General features: G+C 40.2%; 1 protein-coding gene across 4 annotated transcripts in view; it reads left to right on the top strand.

The window, feature by feature from the left end:
• The first annotated feature begins 16,599 nt into the window (after window positions 1–16,599).
• strat (RAB interacting factor STRAT) overlaps window positions 16,600–25,281 on the top strand; it is a 49,976-nt gene continuing 41,294 nt past the window's right edge. The window contains exon 1 of one of the 4 annotated variants that reach the window (XM_090381491.1): window positions 16,600–16,679. Coding sequence is in view for 1 of the 4 variants with exons in the window: in XM_090381489.1 (XP_090237615.1) it covers window positions 18,235–18,247 (13 nt within the window). In the remaining 3 variants the exon portion in view is untranslated. Of the gene's footprint in view, window positions 16,680–17,783; window positions 17,901–18,142; window positions 18,248–25,281 lie in introns of those variants that run through there. The other 3 variants (XM_090381492.1, XM_090381490.1, XM_090381489.1) reach the window with 3 other exon arrangements.

The raw sequence follows: 25,281 nt of genomic DNA, 5'->3' as shown, positions 1-25,281 counted from the left end.
TGTTCGTTCAAAATACTTGTCCAGCTGAGCCTTAAACTTATTTAGGCTATCAACCTCCACTACAAGGGATGGAAGTCTGTTCCACCAATCAACCACCCGCTGGCTAAAGGCAAATTTCCGCACGTCTATCCTACATCTGTCTTTCCTCAATTTGAATTTATGCCCTCTCGGGTGATTATTCTGAGCTAGAGGAAGAATCCCATCAGCATTGAGCATGCTCAAACCATTCAAGGCTTTATACACCCCTATCAGATCACCTCGCTGGTGCCTAGCCTCCAGACACTGTAATTTGCAAAACTTAAGCCTTTCTTCGTAAGAGCACCCCTTTGTTCCATTCAATAATCTTGTTGCCCTTCTCTGTACTCGTTACAGCAGCTCTACATCCTTCTTGAAATGAGGCCTCCAGACCTGTATACAGTACTCTACGTGTGGCCTGACCATTGCCTTATACAAGGGAATAATCACCTCCTAATCCCTGCAGGAAAAATTCCTGTATATCATTGACAATACTCCATGAGCTACTCTTGCAGCCCGTCTGCACTGCTCAGAGAACTTCATATCTGCCTGCACAACCACCCCCAAGTCCCTTTCATTCTCTACCACTGTCAGTGTAGTACCACAGAGTTGATACGTTGCTCTGGGGTTGCTGTTTCCCATGTGTAGTACTTTACATTTGTCAATGTTAAACTTCATTTGCCACCTCTCAGCCCATCTGCTCAACCTTTCCAGATCCTGTTGCAGCAGCATAGTGTCAGTAGTGTCCTTGACAACCCTGCCAACCTTTGTATCGTCTGCAAACTTGGACATTAAGCTTGACATACCATCATCAATATCATTTATAAATACAGAAAACAATAATGGACCCAACACTGAGCCCTGAGGGACTCCACTAATAACATTAGTCCACGATGGGCAGTGTCCATTGATTACCACTCTCTGTCTTCTCCCCCTCAACCACCCCTTTATCCCTAGCAGCAATTTGCCTCCAATGTCACACTGCTCCAATTTGTGTAGCAGTCTTCCATGTGCAACAGTATCAAAAGCCTTTCTAAGATCCAAGTATATAATATCAAAGCTATTCCCTGCATCCAGTTCTTTTGTGACTGCATCATAATATCCAATCAAATTGGTCAGGCAAGACTTCCCCTTAACAAAACCATGCTGTGTCCGAGCTATAACTGAAGTCTTGTCTAAATGATCCTGCAGTGCTTCTTTAACCAGTGCCTCCATTAATTTTCCTGTAACAGAAGTTAAGCTCACAGGTCTATAATTACTTGTGTCAGCCTTTGATCCTCCTTTGTGAATTGGGGTCACATTTCCACATTTCCAGTCTATGGGTACCTCCCCTGAGTCCAAGGAAGCCCTCATAATTATGGCTAAGGGTTTGCTTACTTCCTTTGCTGCCTCCTTTAATATAACTGGATAGATCCCATCCACCCCAGGTGCCTTTCTTGTGTTTATCTTCAACAGTTTCTCCTCCACTTTACTCCCAGTTATTTCAAGATTCTGTAGCTTACTGCTAGAGTTGAATACACCTCTGGCATTCCCCTCTCTGAATAACTCCTCATGTGTGAATGTCGATGCAAAATATTCATTTAGTTTGTTAGCTACCTGAGCAGGGTCATCAACAGTTGACCCATCAATATCAAGTGGACCAATCTGATTCATCCCCTTCCTTCTAGAGTTTACATAAGTAAAGAACTCTTTGCTGTTTTTCTTTGCATCTTGCCAAGGATTTCTCGTAATCTGCCTTCGCCTGCCTAACCTCCTTTGTAACTTGGTTATGCAACCAAGTTATGCAAACAACAATCAACTTGTATCTATCATAGGCTTCTGTGTCATGTGTTAATTTGTAAGTATCCCATGCATTTTTCTTCTCTGCCATATGCCTCATTAGTTCATCTGACATCCATTTTGGCCTAAACCTTGAACAATATTTCTTAGTTGGTATGTAAAGCCTAGTAGCTTCCAAGATTAATTCTTTGAATGCTTCCCATTTTGAATTTGCTGTTGGTAACATCATCAGTTGGTCCCACTGTATAAAATTTAAATACTGTCTCAGTCCATCGTAGTCGCCTTTACGGAAGCAATATCCCTTCCCTTTACCCCTAATGGTAGTTACCTCTTTGAGTAAATCCCACTTCAGCACACTGTGATCGCTGCCACCTAGTGGTTCATTTATCTGCAGATTCTTAATGCATGAACAATCACTGCTGATAATCAAATCAAGAGTATTACTCCCTCTAGTTGCCTCCCGAATATGCTGATGTAGAAAACAATCATCCAATAAATCCACAAAAGCCCTGCTAGTGTGTGAGTGACCAGCCCCCAAATTCCAGTCAATATCTGGGAAATTAAAATCTCCCATTATAAGACTCTCTGATTTACTGGCCCACTCTATTTCCCTGTACAGTTTCTTATTATACTCATCAGAGTCATTAGGCCTATAGCACACTCCTACTCTCAATTTTGATCTCCCAATGCTTATGTCACACAAAACTGACTCAACACTGCACTGTCCAGCGATGTCGACTGGCTTCACTTCCTTGGTTTTTATGTGTTTCTTAACTAATAGCATAACCCCTCCCCCCTTCCTATCCTGTCTATCCTTTCTGTAGACGTTGTACTGCCCAAATTCCAGTTCTGCATCCCTTATTTCTGTGTGACACCACGTCTCTGATATCCCAACAATATCTGCCTTTGATGTTTTGAGCAATACCTCAAATTCATCAAATTTATTTACTAAACTCCTAGCATTGGTGTACACGCAAGTATACCTGCACCTGTTTCTATTCTTAGCTACCCTAACACAACCCATGTGTTTACTTGTACCGCAATGGCTCCCAGCAGTCTCTGAAATATCATGCATCTTGTTTTTCAGGCTTCTGCTCATTCTAATAGAAGCAGTGCAAGAATCTCTTTCACCTCTGCTAGTGGCTACTGTCAATCTATTGGTCTTTGTCTCCCCCCCAAGCTAGCAGTTTTCCGACCCACCTAACACTGCCTCGATAGCATCAGCAAATATTCTTGCACCCTTTCTATTTAAGTGTATCCCATCCCTGTAGAAGCAATCTCTCCTGTTAACAAGTACAGTCCAGGCTGAAAAAAATTCTACCCCATGAGCCTTGCACAATCTTTCCAGGGCCGAATTGATCGACAAGGCTCTCATCATATACTCCCTCCTATCGTGTCTGGGCAGAATTGCAGACACTTTCAAATTCAACCCTAATTCTCGGCTTTTGTTCAACAGTGACCTGTACTTGTTAAGTAATTCTGCCGGTCTCCTACTCTTAATATTATTAGTGCCAACGTGTACAACTATATCACCTTTTGTGCCCTTAAAAGATGATATTCGCTCTACAACGTCATCAACCTTTGCCCCTGGCAGACATACCCTGGTCCTGTTCCAAAATAGGTTACAACAGTCTTCTCTACTGGAGAAGCGTTGCCTATTCGATGAATTTATGAGTTTTTGAGTGTTGTGAGTTGAAGGAGTTACTGTCCCTTTCATTCTTCTGAATCGTTTCGTTTCCTCTTCCCCTCTTACTATAACTTTCCCTCTACTTTTTGCTTTTCTAAGTCTAATAGGGACAAGTGGATAATCGAGTAGATATTCACATACATACATACGAACAGCTTCGAAACGATCGTCTGGGTGGTGGTACCGCTGAAAATAAATAACAGTAGTCTTCTCTACTAGAGAAGCGTTATTAATTTGAAGCAATGCAATAGTAGCTATCTGGTTGTGAAGGCAACCACGTTATGAGATACAATTAAAACGATGCCCTCCACTACATACGTAGTTCAAATATATGGGTTAACTATGGTGTATTTACACCGATACTATATAGATAATTTTTTTTATTATTAAGAAAGTTCAATTTCTCAAGTTTCCAAAGGAGAATGATCTTTTAGCATTAGCAGAGGGATATGATGCAAGAAAGCAAGCTTTTACAGCACCAGCCAAAAAAAAAAAAAAAAAAAAAAAAAGCATTTCAGCCTTCACCCATCCATTCGGTCCAAATGTTCGTCTAGTTCTGCCTTGAATTTATTTAAGCGGTCAACTTCTACAATGGCTGAGGTTTGTTCCAGCTATCAGCCACCTGGTGGCTAAAGGCAAATTTCCACAAGTCTGTTCTACAACTGTCTTTCCTTAATTTGAATTTGTCCCCTCAGGCAATTAATCTCTGCAAGAGAAAGAATCCCATCAGCATTGAGCTTGCTCAAACCAGTCAAAGCCTTATACACTTCAATCGGATCACCATACAGGAGCCTAGTCTCCAGACACTAATTTGCGGAACTTAAAGCTTCCTTCGTAAGAGCAACCCTTTGTTCCGTTCACTAATCTTTTGACCTTCTCTGTACTCATTACAGCAGCACTACATCCTTCCTAAAACGAGGCCTCCAGACCTGTATATAGTACTCAAGGTGTGGCCTGACGATCCTGCTAGAAAAATTCCTGTATATCATTGACAAGACACCGTGAGGTACTCTTGCAGAAAACTTCATATCTGACTGCACAATTACCCCCAGGTATTTTTCATTCTCTACCACACTGATGTAGTGCCACACAGTTGATAAGTTACTCTGGGGATACTGCTACCCATATTGAGTACTTTACATTTGTCAAAGTTAAACTTCAGTTGCCACCTCTCATTCCATCTGCTCAACTTTTCTAGATCATGCTGCAGTAGCATATTGTCATTAACAACCTTACAAACCTTTGTATCATCTGCAAACTTTAACATTAAGCCTGATATACCTTCATCAATATCATTGATAAATACACAAAACAACAATGGGCCCAGCACAGAACCCTGGGGAACTCCACTAATAACATTTGTCCATGAAGCAGTGTCCATTGATTACCACTCTCTGTCGTCTCTCACTCAACCATCCCTTTATCCCTTGCAGTAACTTTCCCCCCTTAATGTCATACTGCTCCAATTTGTTTGTGAAGGTGCATTATAACCATAGTAGCTTATGCGCCATTAAACTCCCATAACAACAGTTCCAATTTGTACAGCAGTCTTCCATGTGCAACAATATCAGAAGCTTTCCTGAAATCCTGAAGTATATGATATCAAAATTATTTTTGACATTCGGTTCCTTTGTGACCACATCATCACATTATAATACATTGAAAATAGTTTCAAAAGCATAAAGTATTCGGTAAATAATCTGACACTGATTCTATTTTTGGCTCGGGGGGGGGGGGTGAGCCTGAACTTCGATGTGGGCCCTGTCCCACATCGGCTATTGTCCACAAGACAATGTAAAACCCCTGCATTACTGCCGTGAAGGGTATTGTATATACCATGTTTGTATACAATAAAGATTATATATACAGGGTGTCTCAAAAATACATGGCATAACTTCAGGAATGAGTTCCTGATATGTAGACAATAAAAATATTTTATATCAACATAGTTCCGGAAATTCTTGGTTTCCGAATTTTGAAGGTCTGTCTATGACAGTTAACTGTTTAAATCACCTTATAGTAATTGTTTAAAATGTCCACCTTCTGCCTGAATACAGGTCTCACATCGACGTCTCATGGACTCACGAAGACGATGCCAAATTCCTGTCATGTTTCGTATTGTCTCACAACCTGCCACAATTCGATTGCGGAGAGTTTCAACATCAGCTACCGGAGTCGAATGCACCAATGACTTTAAATGGCCCCACAAGAAGAAACCTAGTGGGTTTAAAAACAGGTGAGCGAGGAGGCCAGACAGTTGGTCATCCCCTCTACTTCAGCAGTCGTAGATCTTGGTCGTCCTCTATCGGCAGCATGAGGTGTAAAGATCCCATGTTCACAAAGGTGGTGATGGATACCTGCAAACGTTTTCCTGTCTGGACATCTTCGTTCTGGGAATCTTGCGTGGTACAAACGACGAGTCTCCATATATACGGTTTGGTGTCCGCCAAACCGTACATAAAGTGCATATCCGCTTGCTCCTGATTTGAGTACATGGTCGGAATGGAAAACCACCAGATTCTGTCAGTACCTTGTGATGAAGGAAATCACCTGCGAGAATAAGACATTCCGGTTAATAACTCGGGCACTAAGCATTTCCGGAACTATGTTGATATAAAATATTTTTATTGTCTACATATGAGGAACTCATTCCTGAAGTTATGCCGTGTATTTTTGAGATACCCTGTATATATATATGTGGTATCCAATCAAAATGATCAGATAATACCTACCTTTAACAAACCCATGCTGTGTCTTAACTATTACTGCAGTCTTGTCTAGATGATCCTGCAGTGCTTCTTTAACCAGTGCCTCCATTATTTTCCCCAGAACAGAAATTAAACTAACTGGTTTGTAATTACTTGTGTCACACTTTGATCCTACTTTGTCAATTGGGATTACATTTGCACATCTCCAGTCCGTGGAGAGCTCCTCTGCGTCCAAGGAAGCTCTCATAATTATGGCTAAGGGTTTGCTTATTTCCTTTGCTCCTCCTTTAATATAATTGGATAGATCCCAACCACCCCTGTTGCCTTATGTTTATTTTCAACAAATTCTGCTCCACTTTGCTCTCAGTTATTACAAAATCATTTAGCTCACTGCCAGAGTTTAATAAACCTCTGATATTCCCCTCCCTGAATAACTCTTCATGTGTGAATATAGATGCTAAATACTGATTCAGCTTGTCAGATGCTACCTGAGCAGGATCATGAACACTGGAACCATTGACATGAAGTGGACCAATCTGATTCATCCCCTTCCTTTTAGAGTTTATATAAGTAAAGAACCCTTTGCTGTTTTCCTTCCTTCCTTCAAACCAATATGAACTTGACAGTTTACTGTGCATTGGCTGGCAACGAGGGTCTAGATGAATAACAGAAAACTTACAATTGATGATTCCTGTAGCATATATTCAATACTTTCCACCAAGATTAAGGAACGCGTTAGGTTCAGTTTTGAATCCAAGGGGATGACTGGGGGTGAGTTTCACCCTGGTGGAATAAAATCCACCCCCCGGTGAAAAAATAGCAATTTTTATTTTACAAAACACGAATTAAATAGATTTATGTCAAATAAACAACATGAAATATCAAATCAACCAATGTGGCACTTGTTAGGTGGTACACATCGAAAAAAAATCGCCGAAATTCAAAAGAGACGAAATTTTTAAAATAATTAAATGGGCAAAATTTCTGGCTGCACAAATTGTAAATAAAAGCCATCTTTCAAGTGTCCGCATTTTCGTTTTATGGTTTTCAGGTCCCCTTTATTTTCACGCGAACCATCTCTTCATAGTGTTTCACACAAACGGTCTACTTTTGACTAATTCTTTGTTTGTATATCGCAAACAAGACTGCAGGCCGCGAATAGGTTCGCCCGAATTTTAGTTCCTGACGGATGCTATGGTAATTATAAAGTCCCGCGGCTTTCACGGAAGTCTGCAGCCATTAACTCAATCGTCAGCAGTTTCGCTTTATAGTTTTCAAATTCCCTTTATTTTTATTTTATTATTATTTTTTTTTCACAGCTGAGGTCTACTTGTGGCTAATTCTTCCTTTATATACATAAACAAGGTTTGGTCGCAGCCTATAAACAATACATTTTATATACTTTTTATTATATATGCATCAGAGGCGGTTCGTTGGAACTGCAGCACCCCCAGCTTTTTAAATCTAAATATACAGTCAACGGAGTTATATGAAATTTTGTGAAGAACAATGTAATGCAATGAATATTTTTGTTAACAGATCAAATGGATTAGCAGTGGACATGTGTTTATGGCATGTAGGGCAGTTCCTAAATGCCAGCTCCACTCGGCCGTAATATCCTGTGCTCGTCACAACTCTGTAAAATTAGCATTAGCAAAGGCACATGATGCAAGAAAGCAAACTTATATAGCCTCAGCCGAAAAAAAAAAAAAAAAAAAAAAAACACTTATTTCACCCATCCACTCGCTCCAGATGTTTGTCAAGTTCTGCCTTGGATCTATTTAAGCTATCAACTTCTACAAACGACAGATGGAAGTTTGTTCCAGCAATCAACCAACCGGTGCCTAAAGGCAAACTTCCGCACATCTATTCTACAACCGTCTTTCCTCAATTTGAATTTAGGCGATTATTCTGAGCAAGAGGAAGAATCCCGTCCGCACTGAGCATGCTCAAACCATTCAAGGCTTTATACACCTCAATCAGATTACCTCGCAGGTACCTAGTCTCCAGACACGGTAATTTGCAAGATTTAAGCCTTTCTTCGTAAGAGCAACCCTTTGTTGCATTCAATAATCTTGTTGCCCTTCTCTGTACTCCTCCACAGGTCTACATCCTGCTTAAAATGAAGCCTCCAGATCTGTATATAGTACTCAAGGTGTGGCCTGACCATTGCCTCTCTCTCGCTGTTTTACAAAGCAGTATTTCTACCGGCGATTACATACGCTGCAGGGATATGGTATCCGAGAGCAAAAATAGCAGTAAACAGAAAGAAGCTCGAAACTATTCAACGATTTATCCTCCTCACCATTACCAGGGCCTGCCGAACTGTCAGCACCCATGCCCTTCAGGTGCTGGCAGGCGCCCTTCCTTTGGACCTGGAGGTGATACGTTTCGGGCTCCTCTACCATCAAGTCACATCGGTGATGTTCATGGACCACATCATTGATCCCACTAATAATTTGATTGCTGAAAAGAAGCGCCTTAGACTCCATTTACAGCCGATATGGCAAGACAGATGGGCTAACACTACTAAAGAAGATATCACTTGGAAATTTATTCGACATATCAACAAGGTATATCCCAAGTCTCCTTCATGGTTCTCTCCCGGCCTGTACACAACTTTAATGCTAACAGGTCACGGATTCATCAGAGCCAAACTCTCAAGTCTTGGAATTATTGATGATCCCCTGTGCCATTGTGGAGAACTGCAGAGTTGGTCTCACCTAATGTATGACTGCCATTTATATGAGGACCTTCGCTGCATTCTCATTAGCAGAATTAACTTGAATCCAAAACTCCCGGAGCATTCCTTGTTGGACAGCGACAGAGAGTACAAGGCCTTTTCGCAATACTGCCAGGATCTCTTCACAAGAAGAACCGCTGGAACGAACGTACACCTGATTAACTCGTCTTGCCCAAATTCAAGCTAGACTGTCAACGACTACCATCGTTAATGGGATGGGACCTCTGTTCCATGAACGACAACACTGTTTTCGCACTGTTTTCGACCTTCCTGATTTAGACTCTTTACAAACTGTGATATTATGCAGCTCTGCTGAATCAATTTCAAGCTGGAATGTCAATGACTACCATCGTTATTGGGATGGGATCTCTGTTCCATGAATGACGACACTCTTTTGGACCTTCCTGATTTAGACTCTTTACAAATTAAAATGGGACCTCTGTTCCATGAATGACAACACTGTTTTGGACCTTCCTGAGTTAGACTCTTTATAAATTGTGATAATATGCAGTTCTGCTGAACCAGTGACCAAATGGCATCTGAACAGCATCTGAACCATCTCTAAATTGCCTGAGCACTACACCCAAAAACTTAATAACAACATCAGTTGCATAATCAGTAACCCTTTTGGCTGATCCCTATCTGTAGAGGTTTTTTTTTTTTTTTTTTAGGTCCTAGCCACTGAAATATCAGGAAATTAGGTGGCAGGACCTGACAGAGTAAATATAACTATAATACTGGTGTACCTGGTCTGCCTCCACGGGGAAGAGTGTGGACAACATTGGAACCCATTAGGGGCCCAGCGGCTAAATGACCAGAGGAACAATGGTACACGACACTTCACATATACAAAACCCATACACTTGTAAACCCCTGGCATTGACAGTGTTCTGTTCCAACCCAAAATGTATACTACGCGGAGATGAGGAAACCCCTGGTGCCGTTTGACACTAAACACACTCTACACTCTCTGCTTCTATTGGAATGAGCAGTAGCCTGGAAAACAAGATGCAGGGTATTTCACAGACTGCTGAGAGTCATTGCGGTACAAGTAAACACGGCGCCTCCGTAGCGAGGTGGGAAGGAGCAGCAGTGCGTAGCACACGCTTCTTGATTAGACCGGGGTTCGAGCCCGTCACCACCAAATACGGAGGATGCGGAAAGGTCAGGGTATGACCACCGCATATCCCGGAGCAATATGGCCTTAGTTGCTAATGCTCCTAAAAACCAAAATAAACAAACAAACAAACAAACAAGTAAACACATGGGTTGTGTTAGGGTAGCTAAGAATAGGAACAGGTGCATGTATACTTGCATTTACGCTAATGCTAGGAATTTGGTAAATAAATTTGATGAATTTGAGGTATTGCTCAAAACATTAAAGGCAGATATTTTTGGGATATCAGAGACGTGGTGTCACACAGATATAAGGAATGCAGAACTGGAATTTGGGGAGTACATTGTGTACAGGAAGGATAGACAGGATAGGATGGGACGAGGGGTTATGCTCTAAGTTAAGAAACACACAAAATCCAAGGAAGTGAAGCCAGTCGACATCGCCGGACAGTGCAGTATCCAGTCAGTTTGGTGTGACATAATCATTGGGAGATAAAAATTGAGAGTTGTAGTGTGTTATTACCCCAATGACTCTGATGAGTATAATAAGAAACTGTACAGGGAAATAGAGTGGTCCAGTAAATCAGAGAGTCTTATAATGGGGGATTTTAATTTCCCAGATATTTACTGGAATTTATTGGTTGGTCACTCACACACCAGCAAGGTATTTTTGGATTTATTGGATGATTGTTTTCTACATCAGCATGTTTGGGAAGCAACTAGAGGGAGTAATACTCTTAATCTGATTATCAGTAGCGATCCTTCATCATGCATTAAGAATCTGCAAATAAAGCAACCACTAGGTGGCAGTGATCACAGTGTGCTGAAGTGGGATTTACTCAAAGAGGTAACTACCATCAGGAGTAAAGGGAAGGGTTTTTGCTTTCGTAAAGTAAAGGCGGCTGCTGTGGTCTGAGACACCATTTAAATTCTATACGGTGCGACCAACTGATGATGTTACCAACAGCAAATTCCAAATGGGTGGCATTCAAAGAAGTAATCTTGGAAGCTACTAGGCTTTACATATCAACAAAGAAATATTGTTCAAGGTTTAGGCCTAAATGGATTGGATGTCAGATGAACTAATGAGACATGTGCAGAGAAGAAAAATGCATGGGATATATATACAGGGTGATTCACTACCAGTGCGAAAACTTGCAGGAGGTGTAGGGGGAACAAAGACGAATTGGAATCACATAGCATTGCAGGGTCCGAAATGCCTTCGTCATGCGGTAGAGGACGTTAAACGGGAGGTCGCGTAAACAGCGATCCCGCTGGAAGTCAGCATTTGCGAACCTTTTCTGTTGAAGAAACCAAGTAGCAAAAGTCCTCCCGAGTGGATAATCCGCAGGCTCCAATGATTGGACGCGTTGCAGATGGTATGAACTCATGTGGTTTGTTGACAGTATCCTCCATACAGTGGATTGGGAAATACCCAATCGTTGGCCTATCGCTCGAGTACTCCTACTCGGATTGCCTTCTGCAAGACGTAGGACGTTCTCCTCATTGTCTGGCGTCCTCGTCCTTCGCTCTCGATTCAAAGTACCTCTCGTGAAACAACCAGTCTCACGTAACCTTCTGTGCACACGTGCGAAAATCGTATGATGAGGAGCACGCCTGTGCGGGAAACGTTCCTGGTACAAGCGCAGAGCGGCGCGCCCGTTACAGTCCGCAGCTCCATACGCGAGGTACATGTCTGCCAGTTCAACGTTTGAATACTCCTCCATCCTACTGCCTCGGGAACCGGTTCGCAAATGCTGACTTCCAGCGGGATGGCTGTTCACGCGACCTCTCGTTCAAAGACCTCTACCGCATGACGAAGGAATTTCGGACCCTGCAATGCTATGTGATTCGTCCTTGTGCCCCCACACCTTCTGCAAGCTTGTCGCACTGGTAGTGAATCACCCTGTATAAATTAATGGGTGAAATGGAAGCCAATGATAGATATAAGCTGGTCTGTAACCAAGTCACAAAGAGATTAGGCAGGCAAAGGCAGATTATGAGAAATCCTTGGCAAAGGATGCAAAGAAAAACAGAAAGAGTTCTTTACCTATGTAAACTCTAGAAGGAAAGGATGAATCAGATTGGTCCACCCGATATCGATGGTTCAACTGTTGATGATCCTGCTCAGGTGGCTAACAAACTAAATGAGTATTTTGCATCACCATTCACACACGAGGAGTTATTCAATGAGGGGAATGCCAGAGGTGAACTAAACTCTGGCAGTGAGCTAGATGATTTTGTAATAACTGAGTGTAAAGTGGAGGAGAAATTGTTGAAGGTAAACATAAGAAAGGCACCCGTGGTGGATGGAATCTATCCAGTTATATTAAAGGAGGCAGCAAAGGAAGTAAGCAAACCCTTAACCATAATTATGAGAGCCTATTACCCACACCAAATCTAGTAATCCTTAAATCTAAGGAGGCAGGTAAAATCCCCACAAGCGAGGAGCTTAAAACAAAGATAATCAACAGCATGAGGGAGGACCTCAGGAACACGAGAATTAAAGAAATGCGAAAAATGCGAGACGTAGTGCTGGTGATAGAAACAGAAATCAGACAAGAAGCACAAGGAATAATAGAAAACGGTAAAATAGACGCCCTTGGTCTTACGGCCCAGCCACCCAAAAGGAAAGGACTATCAATATTAATCTGTGATGTAAACCCGAAAGTTATGGCAACACAGCTCGTGGAAGAACTATACTACAAAAACATACAAAAGGAAATACCAGATAAGGAACTCCAATATTCCACATAAAGGCAAGAGTAAGAATCAATCATAGTGGAACTCAGCCCAGAGGCATGGAAAGTCTTAAAATATAGGACAAGAGTATACATAGAATGGGGCAGCTATCAATTGAGGGAACGAGTGGCAGTTCCCAAATGCTTCAGATGCTGCAAGTTGAGCCTCTCCTCCCACGTCTGCTCCCAAACGGCCCCAACGTGCGGACACCGCACCGAGAAGGGGCACAGATTTAAGGATTGTCTGCACAAAGACAAAGACAAAGAAGCTGCCTGCGCAAACTGCAAGTCCATGAAGCTGGATCAGACCCACTCAATCAGAAACCCCAATTGCCCACCTATCTCAAAGCCAAGAGAATCTACCAAAATAGAATCAACTATAGGGACTAGAAGTAAAGAATATAATAAAAGAATAATCAAAATAATACAAAAAATGCGCAGCAAGCCAAAGCAGTGGCAGACCAAATCAGGGTCAGGGCAGAAGAGGAATATATAGATGTAATTATTCTGCAAGAGTCGCAATTATTGCGCCACCGGCTTATTTTCCTCCGACGGTGCATCCAGGTGCCATCGCTACCGCAGGTAAACGACCCACGCGTACCCGAGCGTCCACATGGTGCATCAGGAAACGTGATTAATCGCACCAGACGACCTTCTTCCAATCACTCAAGGTACAGTTTCGATGCTCGCGTGCCCATTGTAGGTGCCGTCGCCAGAGAACCGTGGTTAGCATGGGGACTCGGAGTGGCCTGTGGCTATGCAGCCCCATTTTCAGCATGGTTCGATGTACTGTGTGTTGTGACACATTACTCCCGTTACCAGCATTCCAGTTACCGACAAGGTGCGCCACAGTCGCCCGTCTGCTGCCACGTACGATCTGGGAGAGCCTTCACTCACCTAGAGCAACGATGAGCCGTTGTCGTCCAAACAGCTCGCCGACGATTTGTGGGTTTTCCTTCCTCCGACCACTTTCGGTAGGTACTAACCACGCCTGACTCTGAGCATCGCACCAGCCGTGTCGTTTCGGATATGCTCTGAGCAGTCTGCGCTGGTAGCACCGTGGTTTTTCGTCCAGAAGAACAGACAAATCGACCATAAAACACACGCAATTAACAGACATAAGACAGCACAGCAGATGGATTTAATTATTCTTGTGGGTTTTTTTTTTTTTTTTTTTTGGATATGCTCTGACCCAGTCGTCTGGCCATTACAATTTGGCCTCTATCAAACTCGCTTAAATCCGCTGCCTTACCCATGAGTAAGACTGATAACGGAGCTCAGTATCAAGTGTTTTTTATTCGGTGTCAAGGCCCGCGCACGCGCCACAGTGCACTTGCAGTTGCTTTGATTTGTACAAACGAATCACTGGTGAAAATGTTTTGGCTCATCGGTGTATTTATGGCATTTAGCATTATGTTAATAGATTCAAGAAAGCAAGCTTATGCAGCATCAGCAAAAAAAAAAAAAACCTCCCATTTCACCCCTCTATTCGTTCTAAATGCCTGTCCATCTGAGCCTTAAATTTATTTAGGCTATCAACTTCCATAACAAAAGAAGGAAGTCTGTTCCAGCAATCAACTACCCGTTGGCTAAAGGCAAATTTCCTTACATCTATTCTACAACTATCTTTCCTCAATTTGAATCTTTGCCCCATAATATTCTTAATCTGAGCAAGAGGAAGAATCTCATCAGCATTCATCTTGCTCAAGCCATTCAAGGTCTTTTACACCTCAATCAGGTCACCTCGCAGGTGTCTATACTCCAGGAGCGGAAATTTGCAGAACTTAAGCCTTTCTTGGTAAGAGCACCCCCTTTGTTCCCTTCACCAATGTTGTTGCCCTTCTTTGTACTCATTCTAGCAACTCCAAATCCTTCCTAAAATGAGGCCTGCAGGCCTGTACACAGTACTCTAGGTGTGACCTGACCATTGCCTTGTATAACGGAATAATCACCTCCCTGTCCCTGCTCGCAAAATTCCGATATATCATTGACAAGACTCTATGACCTGCCCTGGCCGCCCGTCTGCACTGCTCAGCGAAATTCACATTCGACTGCACAATTACCCCAGGTCTTTTTCACTTTCCACTTCCCCGAGTGTAGTATCTCAAAGTTGGTACGTTTCTCTTCGGTCATTGCTGCCCATATGCAGAATTTTTGCATTTGTTAATGTTAAAATTCTGTTGCCACTTCTCAGCCCATTTTTCCCACTTATCTAGATCCAATTGGAGCGGCATACTGTCTTTACTGTCGTTAACAACCCTGCCAACCTTGTATTATCTGCAAACTTGGACATTAAACCTGATATACCTTCATGAATATCTTTGATAAATATACCAAACAACAGTGGGCCCAACACCGAACCTCGGGGAACTACACTAATAACACTAGTCCATGAAGAGCAGTGCCCACTGATTACAATGAGCAGAAGATACCAAGAAGGTGGGAATCCAGCTTCTTGGTATCTTCCAAGAAGGTGGTAATCACCCCCCCCCCTTTGTAGAACAGTCTTCCCTGTGCAATTTGTGAACAGTCTTCCCTGTGCAACAGTATTAGTATAAAAAGCTTTCCTGAAATCCAAATATATAATATCAAAATTATTTTTGTCATTCATTTCCTTTGTGACCACATCATAGTATCTTATCAAACTGGGCAGACAAGGCCCCCCTTTAACAAACCCATGCTGTGCCTTAACTATTACTGCTGTATTGTCTAGATGACCCTGCAATGTTTTTCTAACCAGTGATTCTATTATTTTCCCCAGAATACCTGTTAAACTAACAGGTCTATAGTTACTTCTGTCAACTTTTGAACCCCCTTTGTGAATTGGTGATACATTTGCACCCTTCCAGTCCATGGGGACCTCCTCTGTGTTCAAGGAAGTTCTCATAATGATGGCTCAGGGTTTGCCTGCTTCCTTTAGCGCCTCCTTTAATATAACTGGATAGATCGCATCCACCCCCAGGTGCCTGCCTTATGTTTAACTTCAACAATTTCTCCTACACTTTGCTCTCAGTTATTACCAAATCACTTAGCTCCCATTTAGAGTTTGATAAACGTCTGGCACTTCCCTCATTGAATAACTCCTCATGTGTGAAGGTAGATGCATAATACTCATTCAGTTTATCATCTACCTGAGCATGATCATCAATAGTCAACCCATGTATGTTAAGTGGTCCAATCTGATTAATTTCTTTCCTTCTAGAGTTTATATCAATAGAGAACTCTTTGCTGTGTTTCTTTGCATCCTTTGCCAAAGATTTCTCATAATCTGCATTCGCCTTCCTAACCTCCTTTGTGATTTGATTACAGAATGGTTCATATCTGCCATAGGCTTCTGTGTCACCTGATATTTTATATGTATCCCATACATGTTTCTTCTCTGGCACGAGCCTCATTAGTTCATCTGACATGTACTTTAACAGTACAGTATTTCTTATTTGGAATGAAAATCCTGGTATCCTCCAAAAGTAAGTCCCTGAAGGCTTCCCATTTAGAATTCAACGTTGGTAACATTATCAGTTGATCCCACCGTTCAGAATTTAAAAACTGTCTGAGACCTCTGCAGGCACCTTTACGAATGCAATATCCCTTCCCTTAAAAATGCTCCTCCTGATATTAGGTATATCAACTCTAGTCTTTTCATTGGATTTCATTCATACAGATATATATTCCATCGAACAAATTCATTGCGAACATTTCTGCAACCCACAATGCAGCGCAAAACACATTATTTGCAAAACTTTCAAGTGATGCATTTTTTTGTCCGCCTCTATAAAAAGTAATTGTTTGAAGTGTACGTGACGGTTACAAGTGGGAACCGACAGTGTCTCACAGTGCTGGGTGGCTTTCTGCTTCATTAATGTAATTATTATAGGCCACATAATAGAAATGTAAGGAATTGATTTATTTCTGCATACCAAAGAAACTAAAATAAATATTCTGTTCTCTTCTACAGAAAATCGTCAGTATGTGACATATGGTCCAAAAGTTCTGTCTCAAAAATAAGTTGGTTTGGGTCCAATCAGTTCAAATAAGCTTGATGCTTTTCCCGCATTGCTGTTTGCACACCACAGTGGTTGTGGTATTGCTAATGGGAGGTGCTTGCCCATTGACAACACAGTTCTGACTTTAATCTGTTGGGGCCGTAATAAATCTGACAGATAACCGATTCGGTGATGACAATCAGTAAAATGGTGCTGATTGTAGGGTTTTAGGGTCAGCAACTTTGGCCATATAATTTTATGTCTGCGAATTGCGTGTGTTCTTCGTTCGATGTACTGTTTTCATGATTGTTTCTCCAGGAAACTCGGGTTTCCTGGAGAAACAATCATGCTACTTTCGCTGAGAGCGACTAACTCACCATTTTGTGTAAAAGGGCCATAAAAATTCCTCCCGTCATTTATGGGAATTGGGTTCAGATCTTCCTCTCCTCCACGAGGAAGTAAAATGGTGCATTAAAATCTTAGTTAATGTGAATGTCTCTAAATTTTATAAGAGGTGTCTGAAGGTGATGGGCGACTATGTATAAAATTAATGTACTTATGTATCGTTTAATTGTTCTATGATTCAATGGCTTTTCACTAAAGCCTCTGTTAATTTACTTTTCAAGCAGCCATCGTAGATAGTTTGCGAAATGGCAGTTCAGTAAAACATTGGAAGATATGAAGTTGTGCTGAATCTTCATAACTGACAAACATTTATCATAAATTTTCTGTTCAGTAAAATGCAACTTGAATGTAATAATTTCACCCTGATTTATTTCAGTAATTTTATTAATTTCGGGTAAGCGTGCAGCGTACAGTATATATTAATCATTATCAGGTTTCAAAAACATGGCAAACATGTGTGGTGTGTGCATATAAAAGTAATGTAAAATGATTGTGCCTTTTATTTAATAAATAACCAGGAAACTATTATTCTTAGTTGAAGCTGTAGATATATTTAACAGGGAAATTATTTTTGTCATTGTAGAATTTGGCGGATATTGGGATAAATGTTGTGGATTTTAGTGTTGCAGTAAGATATTCAGAGAACTTATTACAGATGTAATTTATTTTTTGAAGTTGCCAACACGCAATCCAAAATATCGAGAAGTCGTGAGTTTTGAAAAGGTAATGACCAAGTATGAGACGTTTTATATATATGAAATAAAATTCTGTTACAAAGTTTGATCTTTTAAATTTGCAAAATCTGCTTGTAACCTCAAGAACTGCGATCCAAGAGTGTGTGTTTTACTGGGTGTACTTGAAAAGTTCTACTTTTCACACTGGGGTTTGTATCAACCTTTTTTCATGTAACCGAAATAAGCGAATATGTAAAGTATGTGTGAATTTGAATTTTTGTCGTGGAATTAGGCCACTCCTTATGCCTCACTATGAAATGTCCTCTGGGTCTTTCGCATTGAAAGTTTGATTATTGCCTCTTGAACAGATTTGCGCTGTTTCCATGCAGTATACCGGTAATTATAATAAATTGATAATAGAATTACTTATGGTACTGAAAGTGCATCTTGTTCGTGTAAATATCATCTTGTTTTACTAAATTTTTAAAAGTCAGTTTGGTGGTTCAGGGTTTTCAGATAATAAAATTCTTGGATTCATAAATAAATTCTTAGAATTATTGATGTTATTATTTTAGTTTCGTTTGAATGTGAGAGACTGCAGCGTGCAATATTCGTGATAACATTTGGTAATGTAATGCATTTGAAATGTGTAGTCTTTCGAAGCAGTTAATAACTTATTAACTACGAAGTCGTTTTTGTGCAGCAGATTTACAATGTAAAAGTCTCGGGAAACAATTATAAAATAGTTTACATGTAATTCCCAAAATTATAATCAATAGAAATTCAAATCTAATTATCTTGAACAAGTAGCTTCCGTTTACCTAACCTTTAACCCATGCACAGTACTAAGTACTGTACTATAAGTTTCTATATCTTTTGTGTTTGGCGTTTTCATTAAAAATAAATGAAATTTTTTTTCACCATTGGATGAACAAGTTCCTGCAGGCATACATCAAGATTTGTAATGATGTGACAACATTTGTCTTTTTGTCAATTATTGTGACACAGTTAAACAGTCATGGCTCATTCCTCCGAGAGTTGAGCAGATTTCCTGAGCAACAACTTCTCTATTAAGAAACCCCCACAAGCAAAAGTCGCATGGATTCATGTCTGGGGATCACGACAACTATAGTCAAAAATATCCACAGTTGTCATGATCGGGATAATAGTATGACAGTATGCATGGACCAAAGACTGTCCAAAAAATCCAACATGAAATTAGTAGTAGTGGCATGTGATGCAAGAAAGCAAGTGTATGAGCTTATGCAGCATCAGCCAAAAAAAAAAAAAAGTCACACCATTCCCTCCAAATACCTGTCCAGTTCCTCCTTAAATTTATTCAACCTATCAACTTCCACAACGACAGATGGAAGTTTGTTCCAGCAACTAACCACCCGCTGGCTAAAGGCAAATTTCCGCAATTTTTCTTAATTTGAATTTATGCCCCCTTAGGTTCGTAATCTGAACAAGTGGAAGGATCCCATCAGAATTCAGCGTGCCTAACCCATTCAAGGCCTTGTACACCTCAATCAGATCACCGCGCAGGTGCTTAGTCTCCAGCCACTGCAATTTGCAGAACTTAAGCCTCTCTTGGCAAGAGGATCCCTTCATTCCCCTCACCAGTCTTGTTGCCTTTCTCTGTACACGCTCAAGCAAATCGACATCCTTCCTAAAATGAGGCCTCCAGACCTGTACGCAGTACTCAAGGCGTGGCCTGACCATTGCCTTATACAGAGGGACAATCACCTCCTTTTCCATGCTAGCAAAATTCCTATATATCATTGACAAAACCCCATGAGCAATGCCCTGTCTGCATTGCTCAGAAAACTTCATATCTGACTGCACAATTACTCCCAGGTATTTTTCATTTCATTTTGTAACCTTAAGTGTAGTACCACACAGTTGGTACTTTTCTCTCGGGTTACTTCTACCCATATTGGTTGTATATGGCATGGTGCCATTTTGCTTAAACCATTGGATGTCTGTGGAAAGCTGAGCTGCAATAGAAAGTCTCCTGTCATTGTTTGGTGCATAATGGCCTTTAGTTGCCGTTGCACAGTAAAAACAACAACAACAGTAGAAAGTCAGTTTCTGAAGCTTATGCAGGTACCACTGTGAGCTAATAGTTTCATTAAAGATGGAGTGGTGCAATTAAACCATGACATAACAGGACAACCTGCAAGGTCACTTTTCTCACGAAGCTGCAGGGAAGTTCAGCTGTCCAAAACCATGTGCTTTGCTTGTTTGCAGTCCCATCCAAATGAAAATGAGCATCATCTTAAAATCAATTGTGTAATACTGCATTTCTTCCTGTGTGGTAAATTAGTCTTCTTTGCTTATTTTTGTAAAACATTGTAATCTCGTATGAGAATAGTTTAATGAAATCAAAGCATTGATGATGTATTTCAGGTTTGTAACCTGTTTTTTTTGTTGACTTTTGTGGATTATGCCAACTTGCAATTTGGAGGGCTTTCTCATTTTTAGGATACTGATCACAGGTTGTTTTTATTCCTATACACAGCCTGCCCTTTCAGACTGCTGGGATAAATGAAGTGAAAGTGCCCAGTGAGTTTCTAAAATAAAATAAAACCCAAAGTATCTGTGCATCAGTTATACTCTTTTTTTTTTTTTTTTTTTTAATGAAAAAAGCACAGCTTTAGCCTTCTGTTTGTGAGGTGTGACTTCTGTCCTTTTGTCTACTTACTGGAGCATGTGGGATTCATGAGTATATAAGATGCTGTGGTGACTTAATGCTGTTCTCTTGCAAATTTTCCAGGAAGTACTTTAGACTACTGATAATTTTAAACAGAGTTTGCCAAATAGTTTGGTTTTAATTGACGATACAAATGTGTCAGAATTTTGTGTAACACCCTGTATGGTGCCCTTTGAACGTGGCCTTTTTCTGAATTCACTTTTAGAAAATTCACTAAGGCATGGTGGATCCACAATTATTTACAGCTTTTAAATAAAAGTAAATATGCTTTAAAGTTTACAAAAGATCATGTGAGCTGACTACTGTACATAATTTTTCTTGTTTTCGAATTGAACTTAATAAAATTAAGAGCCCCCAATTCTAACTTCATTAATTTGGAAATTAAAAACTAAATCAAGAACATATACAAAGTATAATATAAATTCTCTCATGTTTTAGATTGGATAATTGGGTTGAATGCTTGAGGCTCTCTCTCACTCTCCCCCCCCAAATGTTTCTTTATTATGATTATAATCACACTCCATTTAATAACTTTAGTTTGGTTTTAGTCCATTCCAGAATTTGTCTTTTATCCAGAGGTCTTTTAAATTTTCTAAAAAAAAAAAAAAATTCTGCTCTAGCACCTTTACTATTCATATCTGCGCCTCCGTAGCCAGGTGGGAAGGAGCAGTAGTGCGTATCACATGCTTCTTGATTAGACCGGGGTTCGAGCCCGTCACCACCAAATACAGAAGATGCAGAAAGGTCAGGGAATGACCACCGCATATCCTGGAGCATTAGCATTAGTAGAGGCATTTGATGCAAGAAAGCAAGCTTATGCAGCATCAGCCAAAAAAAAAAAAAAAAAATAAATAAATAAAAAATAACCACTTCCCTTCACTCCTCTGTTCGTTCGAAATACCTGTCCAGCTGAGCCTTAAACTTATTTAGGCTATCAACTTCCACGACAAGGGATGGAAGTCTATTCCACCAACCAACCACCCGCTGGCTAAAGGCAAATTTCCTCACGTCTATCCTACATCTGTATTTTCTCAATTTGAATTTATGCCCTCTCAGATGATTATTCTGAGCAACAGGAAGAATCCCATCAGCAATATGGCCTTAGTTGCTAATGCTCCTAAAAACCAAAACAACAATAAACAACAACAGCTATTCATATCCACCATTTTGAGAGATTCTCAATTACTTTAGCAAGCATTCCTCAAGTGGAGTGCTATGAAACAAGTGTCAGAATTTTGTGAGTAAATGTTTCAGTTTGACAGTGGTTAGATTCCACATGACTACTAAATATGGTTAACAATAATATTCTTGTCAAGTAACTATTTGTAAAGTTCACTTATGCAGTTGTTGCAATATGTAGTAAGAATAAATAAGAATAATAAATAAGAAATAAGAAAAAATAAGAAATTAAAATTTAAAATTAAAAATAAATAGATAATAAGAAAAATAAGAAAAAAGAATAAATAAGAAAAAATTACAGTGTCTGGAAACTAGGCACCAGCGGGGTGATCTGATAGAGGTGTACAAAGCCTTGAATGGTTTGAGCATGCTCAATGCTGATGGGATTCTTCCTCTAGCTCAGAAAAATCACCTGAGAGGGCATAAATTCAAATTGAGGAAAGACAGATGTAGGATAGATGTGCGGAAATTTGCCTTTAGCCAGCGGGTGGTTGGTGGGTGGAACAGACTTCCATCCCTTGTCGTGGAAGTTGATAGTCTAAATAAGTTTAAGGCTCAGCTGGACAGGTATTTCGAACGAACAGAGGGGTGAAGTGGAAGTGGTTATTTTTATTTATTTATGTTACTTTTTTTTTTTTTTTTCTTTTGGCTGATGCTGCATAAGCTTGCTTTCTTGCATCAAATGCCTCTACTAATGCTAATGCTAATGCTAATTATAATTATTCTTGCTACATAACATTCTTATATATAATAAGTAATATATATTGAATAAAAAATTCGTTGATAATTATTCTTACATGGTTGCATTATACATTTCTAAAGGGTGAGATGTGTGGTGAAAACTTGTGATTTATTGTGTTTGGTAATGTTTTGGTTACAAATGTGTGTTCAATCTTGGGTGGTCCCATAGGGCCTGTTGTTTATATTACACGATTTTGCATTGCACGAGGGTTTCTAGGAACACAACTATCATGCTATACGAGGACTGACTGTACTATAGGTTATAAAAAAAAAAAATAAGTACCTATACATAACTATGAACCTTGAGAATGAAAAAAAATTTAGTATGGAAAACATTTATTTAACATGATATACTGTAAGATAGTAAACTAATTATAAGGAATTTTGGAAAATGTGGTTTCATTCTTTGGCAATTTTTACTTTTTATTTAATTTTATTTTACTTTATTGTTTATCATTAGTTATATTTTGTAGTTTACAATAATATACTTATGTAAATCTAAGCAGACGCCATTACAGAATTTTTATTGCAAACCCCCAGGGGGTTCGTGAACCACTGGTTGGGAACCGCCATAGTAGAGTGGTTTTTTATTATTATTATTTCGTATGGCAAAAAATGAGGATACATTTGTAACAATGTCAAAAAATAAATAAATAAATTACAATAAGCCTAAAAACAATTTACAGAAAAAAATTATAAGTAACATTTGATGAATTAAAATGTAATGTCCAGTTTATTCAGCCACTTAATAGCATCATCAGTAACACTATGTAGATCTTGGATGGAGCCTTCAAATCTCCTCTTTGGGCACTCCGAGATGACATGCTGGATGGTCTGGGGCACGTTGTCACAGTCGCAGAATGGGTTTTCAGTTTTTCCCCACTTATGCAGCCAAAACTTGCATCTTCCGTGATTTGTTCGGATTCTGTTCAGCGATGTCCATTCCTTTCTTGGTAAGTTGAAACCTGGAACAGCTCTGCATGGATCACTAACTAAGCCCAGGTGGTCGGGATTTGAAGTAGTCCAGTCTTCGCGCCAGGTCTGGTCAGCATTAAAATGTGACTTGATAAGTTTCTCGCCTAGCTTCCATGAGGGGTTCCTAGACTTCAATCTCTCCGGCTTCTGGGGGTTGCAATCCTGATGTATGGGCAAGTGAGGATTTCTTTGACATTTCTGCCATTCTTTCAGCAAGGCTATTTCTCTTCTTATATGAGGGGGATAGATGGTAGATAACACTGGTAGCCATTTTAAAAGTGTCGATTTAATGGTGCCTGATATTGTCCTCATTGTGTCATTCAGTTGGATATCAACTTTTACAGAGTGTGCACTATTAAGCCATACGGGGCAACAATATTCTGCAACTGAGTAGACTAGGGCAAGGGCTGATGTTCGTAGCACCGTTGTGTTTGCTCCCCAGCCTGTTCCACTGAGTTTATGCAAGATGTTATTCCTAGTTTTTATCTTTGCTGCAATATTACAAAGGTGTTGTTTATACGTCAGTGTTCGGTCCATTATAATTCCCAGATATTTTGGGAAAGGGTTGTGTTTCAGTCGTTGACCTTTATATTCCACTTGTGGCATATAGTTAGCCCTATGATTATCCAGATGAAAACAGCTAACTTCGGTTTTATTTAAATTAGGTTTAAGTCGCCATGTGTGAAAATATTTATTCAGGTTATGAAGATCCTTTGTAAGTACAATTTCGGCTGCATTGAAGTCAGTAGACTGGGCAGTCAGGGCTATGTCATCTGCGTACATGAATTTCCTAGAAGCAGTTGTTGGAAGATCTGCAGTATAGATATTATTATTTAATATCTATACTGCAGTAGAGTGGTTCTACTTCTAGATACCTCTACTGGTGTTTTAAATGAGGAGGAACTTGTCCTTTGTATGAGATATATAGATAAAAATTGGAAACTGAAAGAGGCATTTGTTTCCATAATTCCTCTCCAAAACTCAACAGCTGCAGGGTACTTTGATATGTTACAAAGTGAAATGGACAAGTTTTCTTTCCATGAAAGGCTAGCAATTGGTTGGTAGGCATTGTAACAGATGGGACAGGTAACATACTGGGAAAAAACAGTGGGCTAGTGACAAAATTAGATATGCCAGATCTTATATAAGCACACAGTATTGCACATAAGTTGAATCTGGCTGTTTTAAATTCTATTAAAGATGTTCCAGGGTATATGTGGTGTGTTGGAGAGGTAGTACCTTTTAAACTGGATGGTTATGCCTTCATTAAAGGCAATTCAGGAAACTAGTCCTTCCAAGGCACTCAGCTTTCACTTATAGCTCTTTGCACCATACTGCAGGCTAAACTAAGTGAGGGTAGCCAGATATGGCGAATGTAAGCAAGGGGCAGCAGTCTTGCTAATAGGTGACACCAGTGTTGATTGGATAGATCTGTTTGTAGTGACCACCATATTTACAAGCGCAGTCATAGTGACAGAAACCGTTGTAAAACTGTGGTGCAGAAAGCAATGGGAAACCACTGCACTAACTTTCCCAAGAAAAACTACCATGGAGAGAAAGATTACCAGGGCCCCGAGTAACCGGTGTCCCTTAGATGGAATGGGTGCTAAGAATCTCCGGACTCAAAATGGTGGCCAACATTAATAATACCAAGAAGATACACGAGAAAGAGAACTTCCATAAGAATTGGAACTTGGAATATAGGAAAATTGGAGGAATTTAAAGAAAAAGGACATTGGAATAATGGGAGTCAGTGAAGTTCGGTGGAAGGGAAATGGTGACATATGGAGCAGTGACTACAGATTTATATTCAGTAGTGGAC

The sequence above is a fragment of the Mastigoproctus giganteus genome, chromosome 9, assembly GCF_048544385.1.
Source record: "Mastigoproctus giganteus isolate SK-2022 chromosome 9, ASM4854438v1, whole genome shotgun sequence".
Lineage (NCBI taxonomy): Eukaryota > Metazoa > Arthropoda > Arachnida > Uropygi > Thelyphonidae > Mastigoproctus > Mastigoproctus giganteus.
Note: the sequence above shows the minus strand (reverse complement) of the source record. Positions and strands in the feature narration are given on the sequence as shown.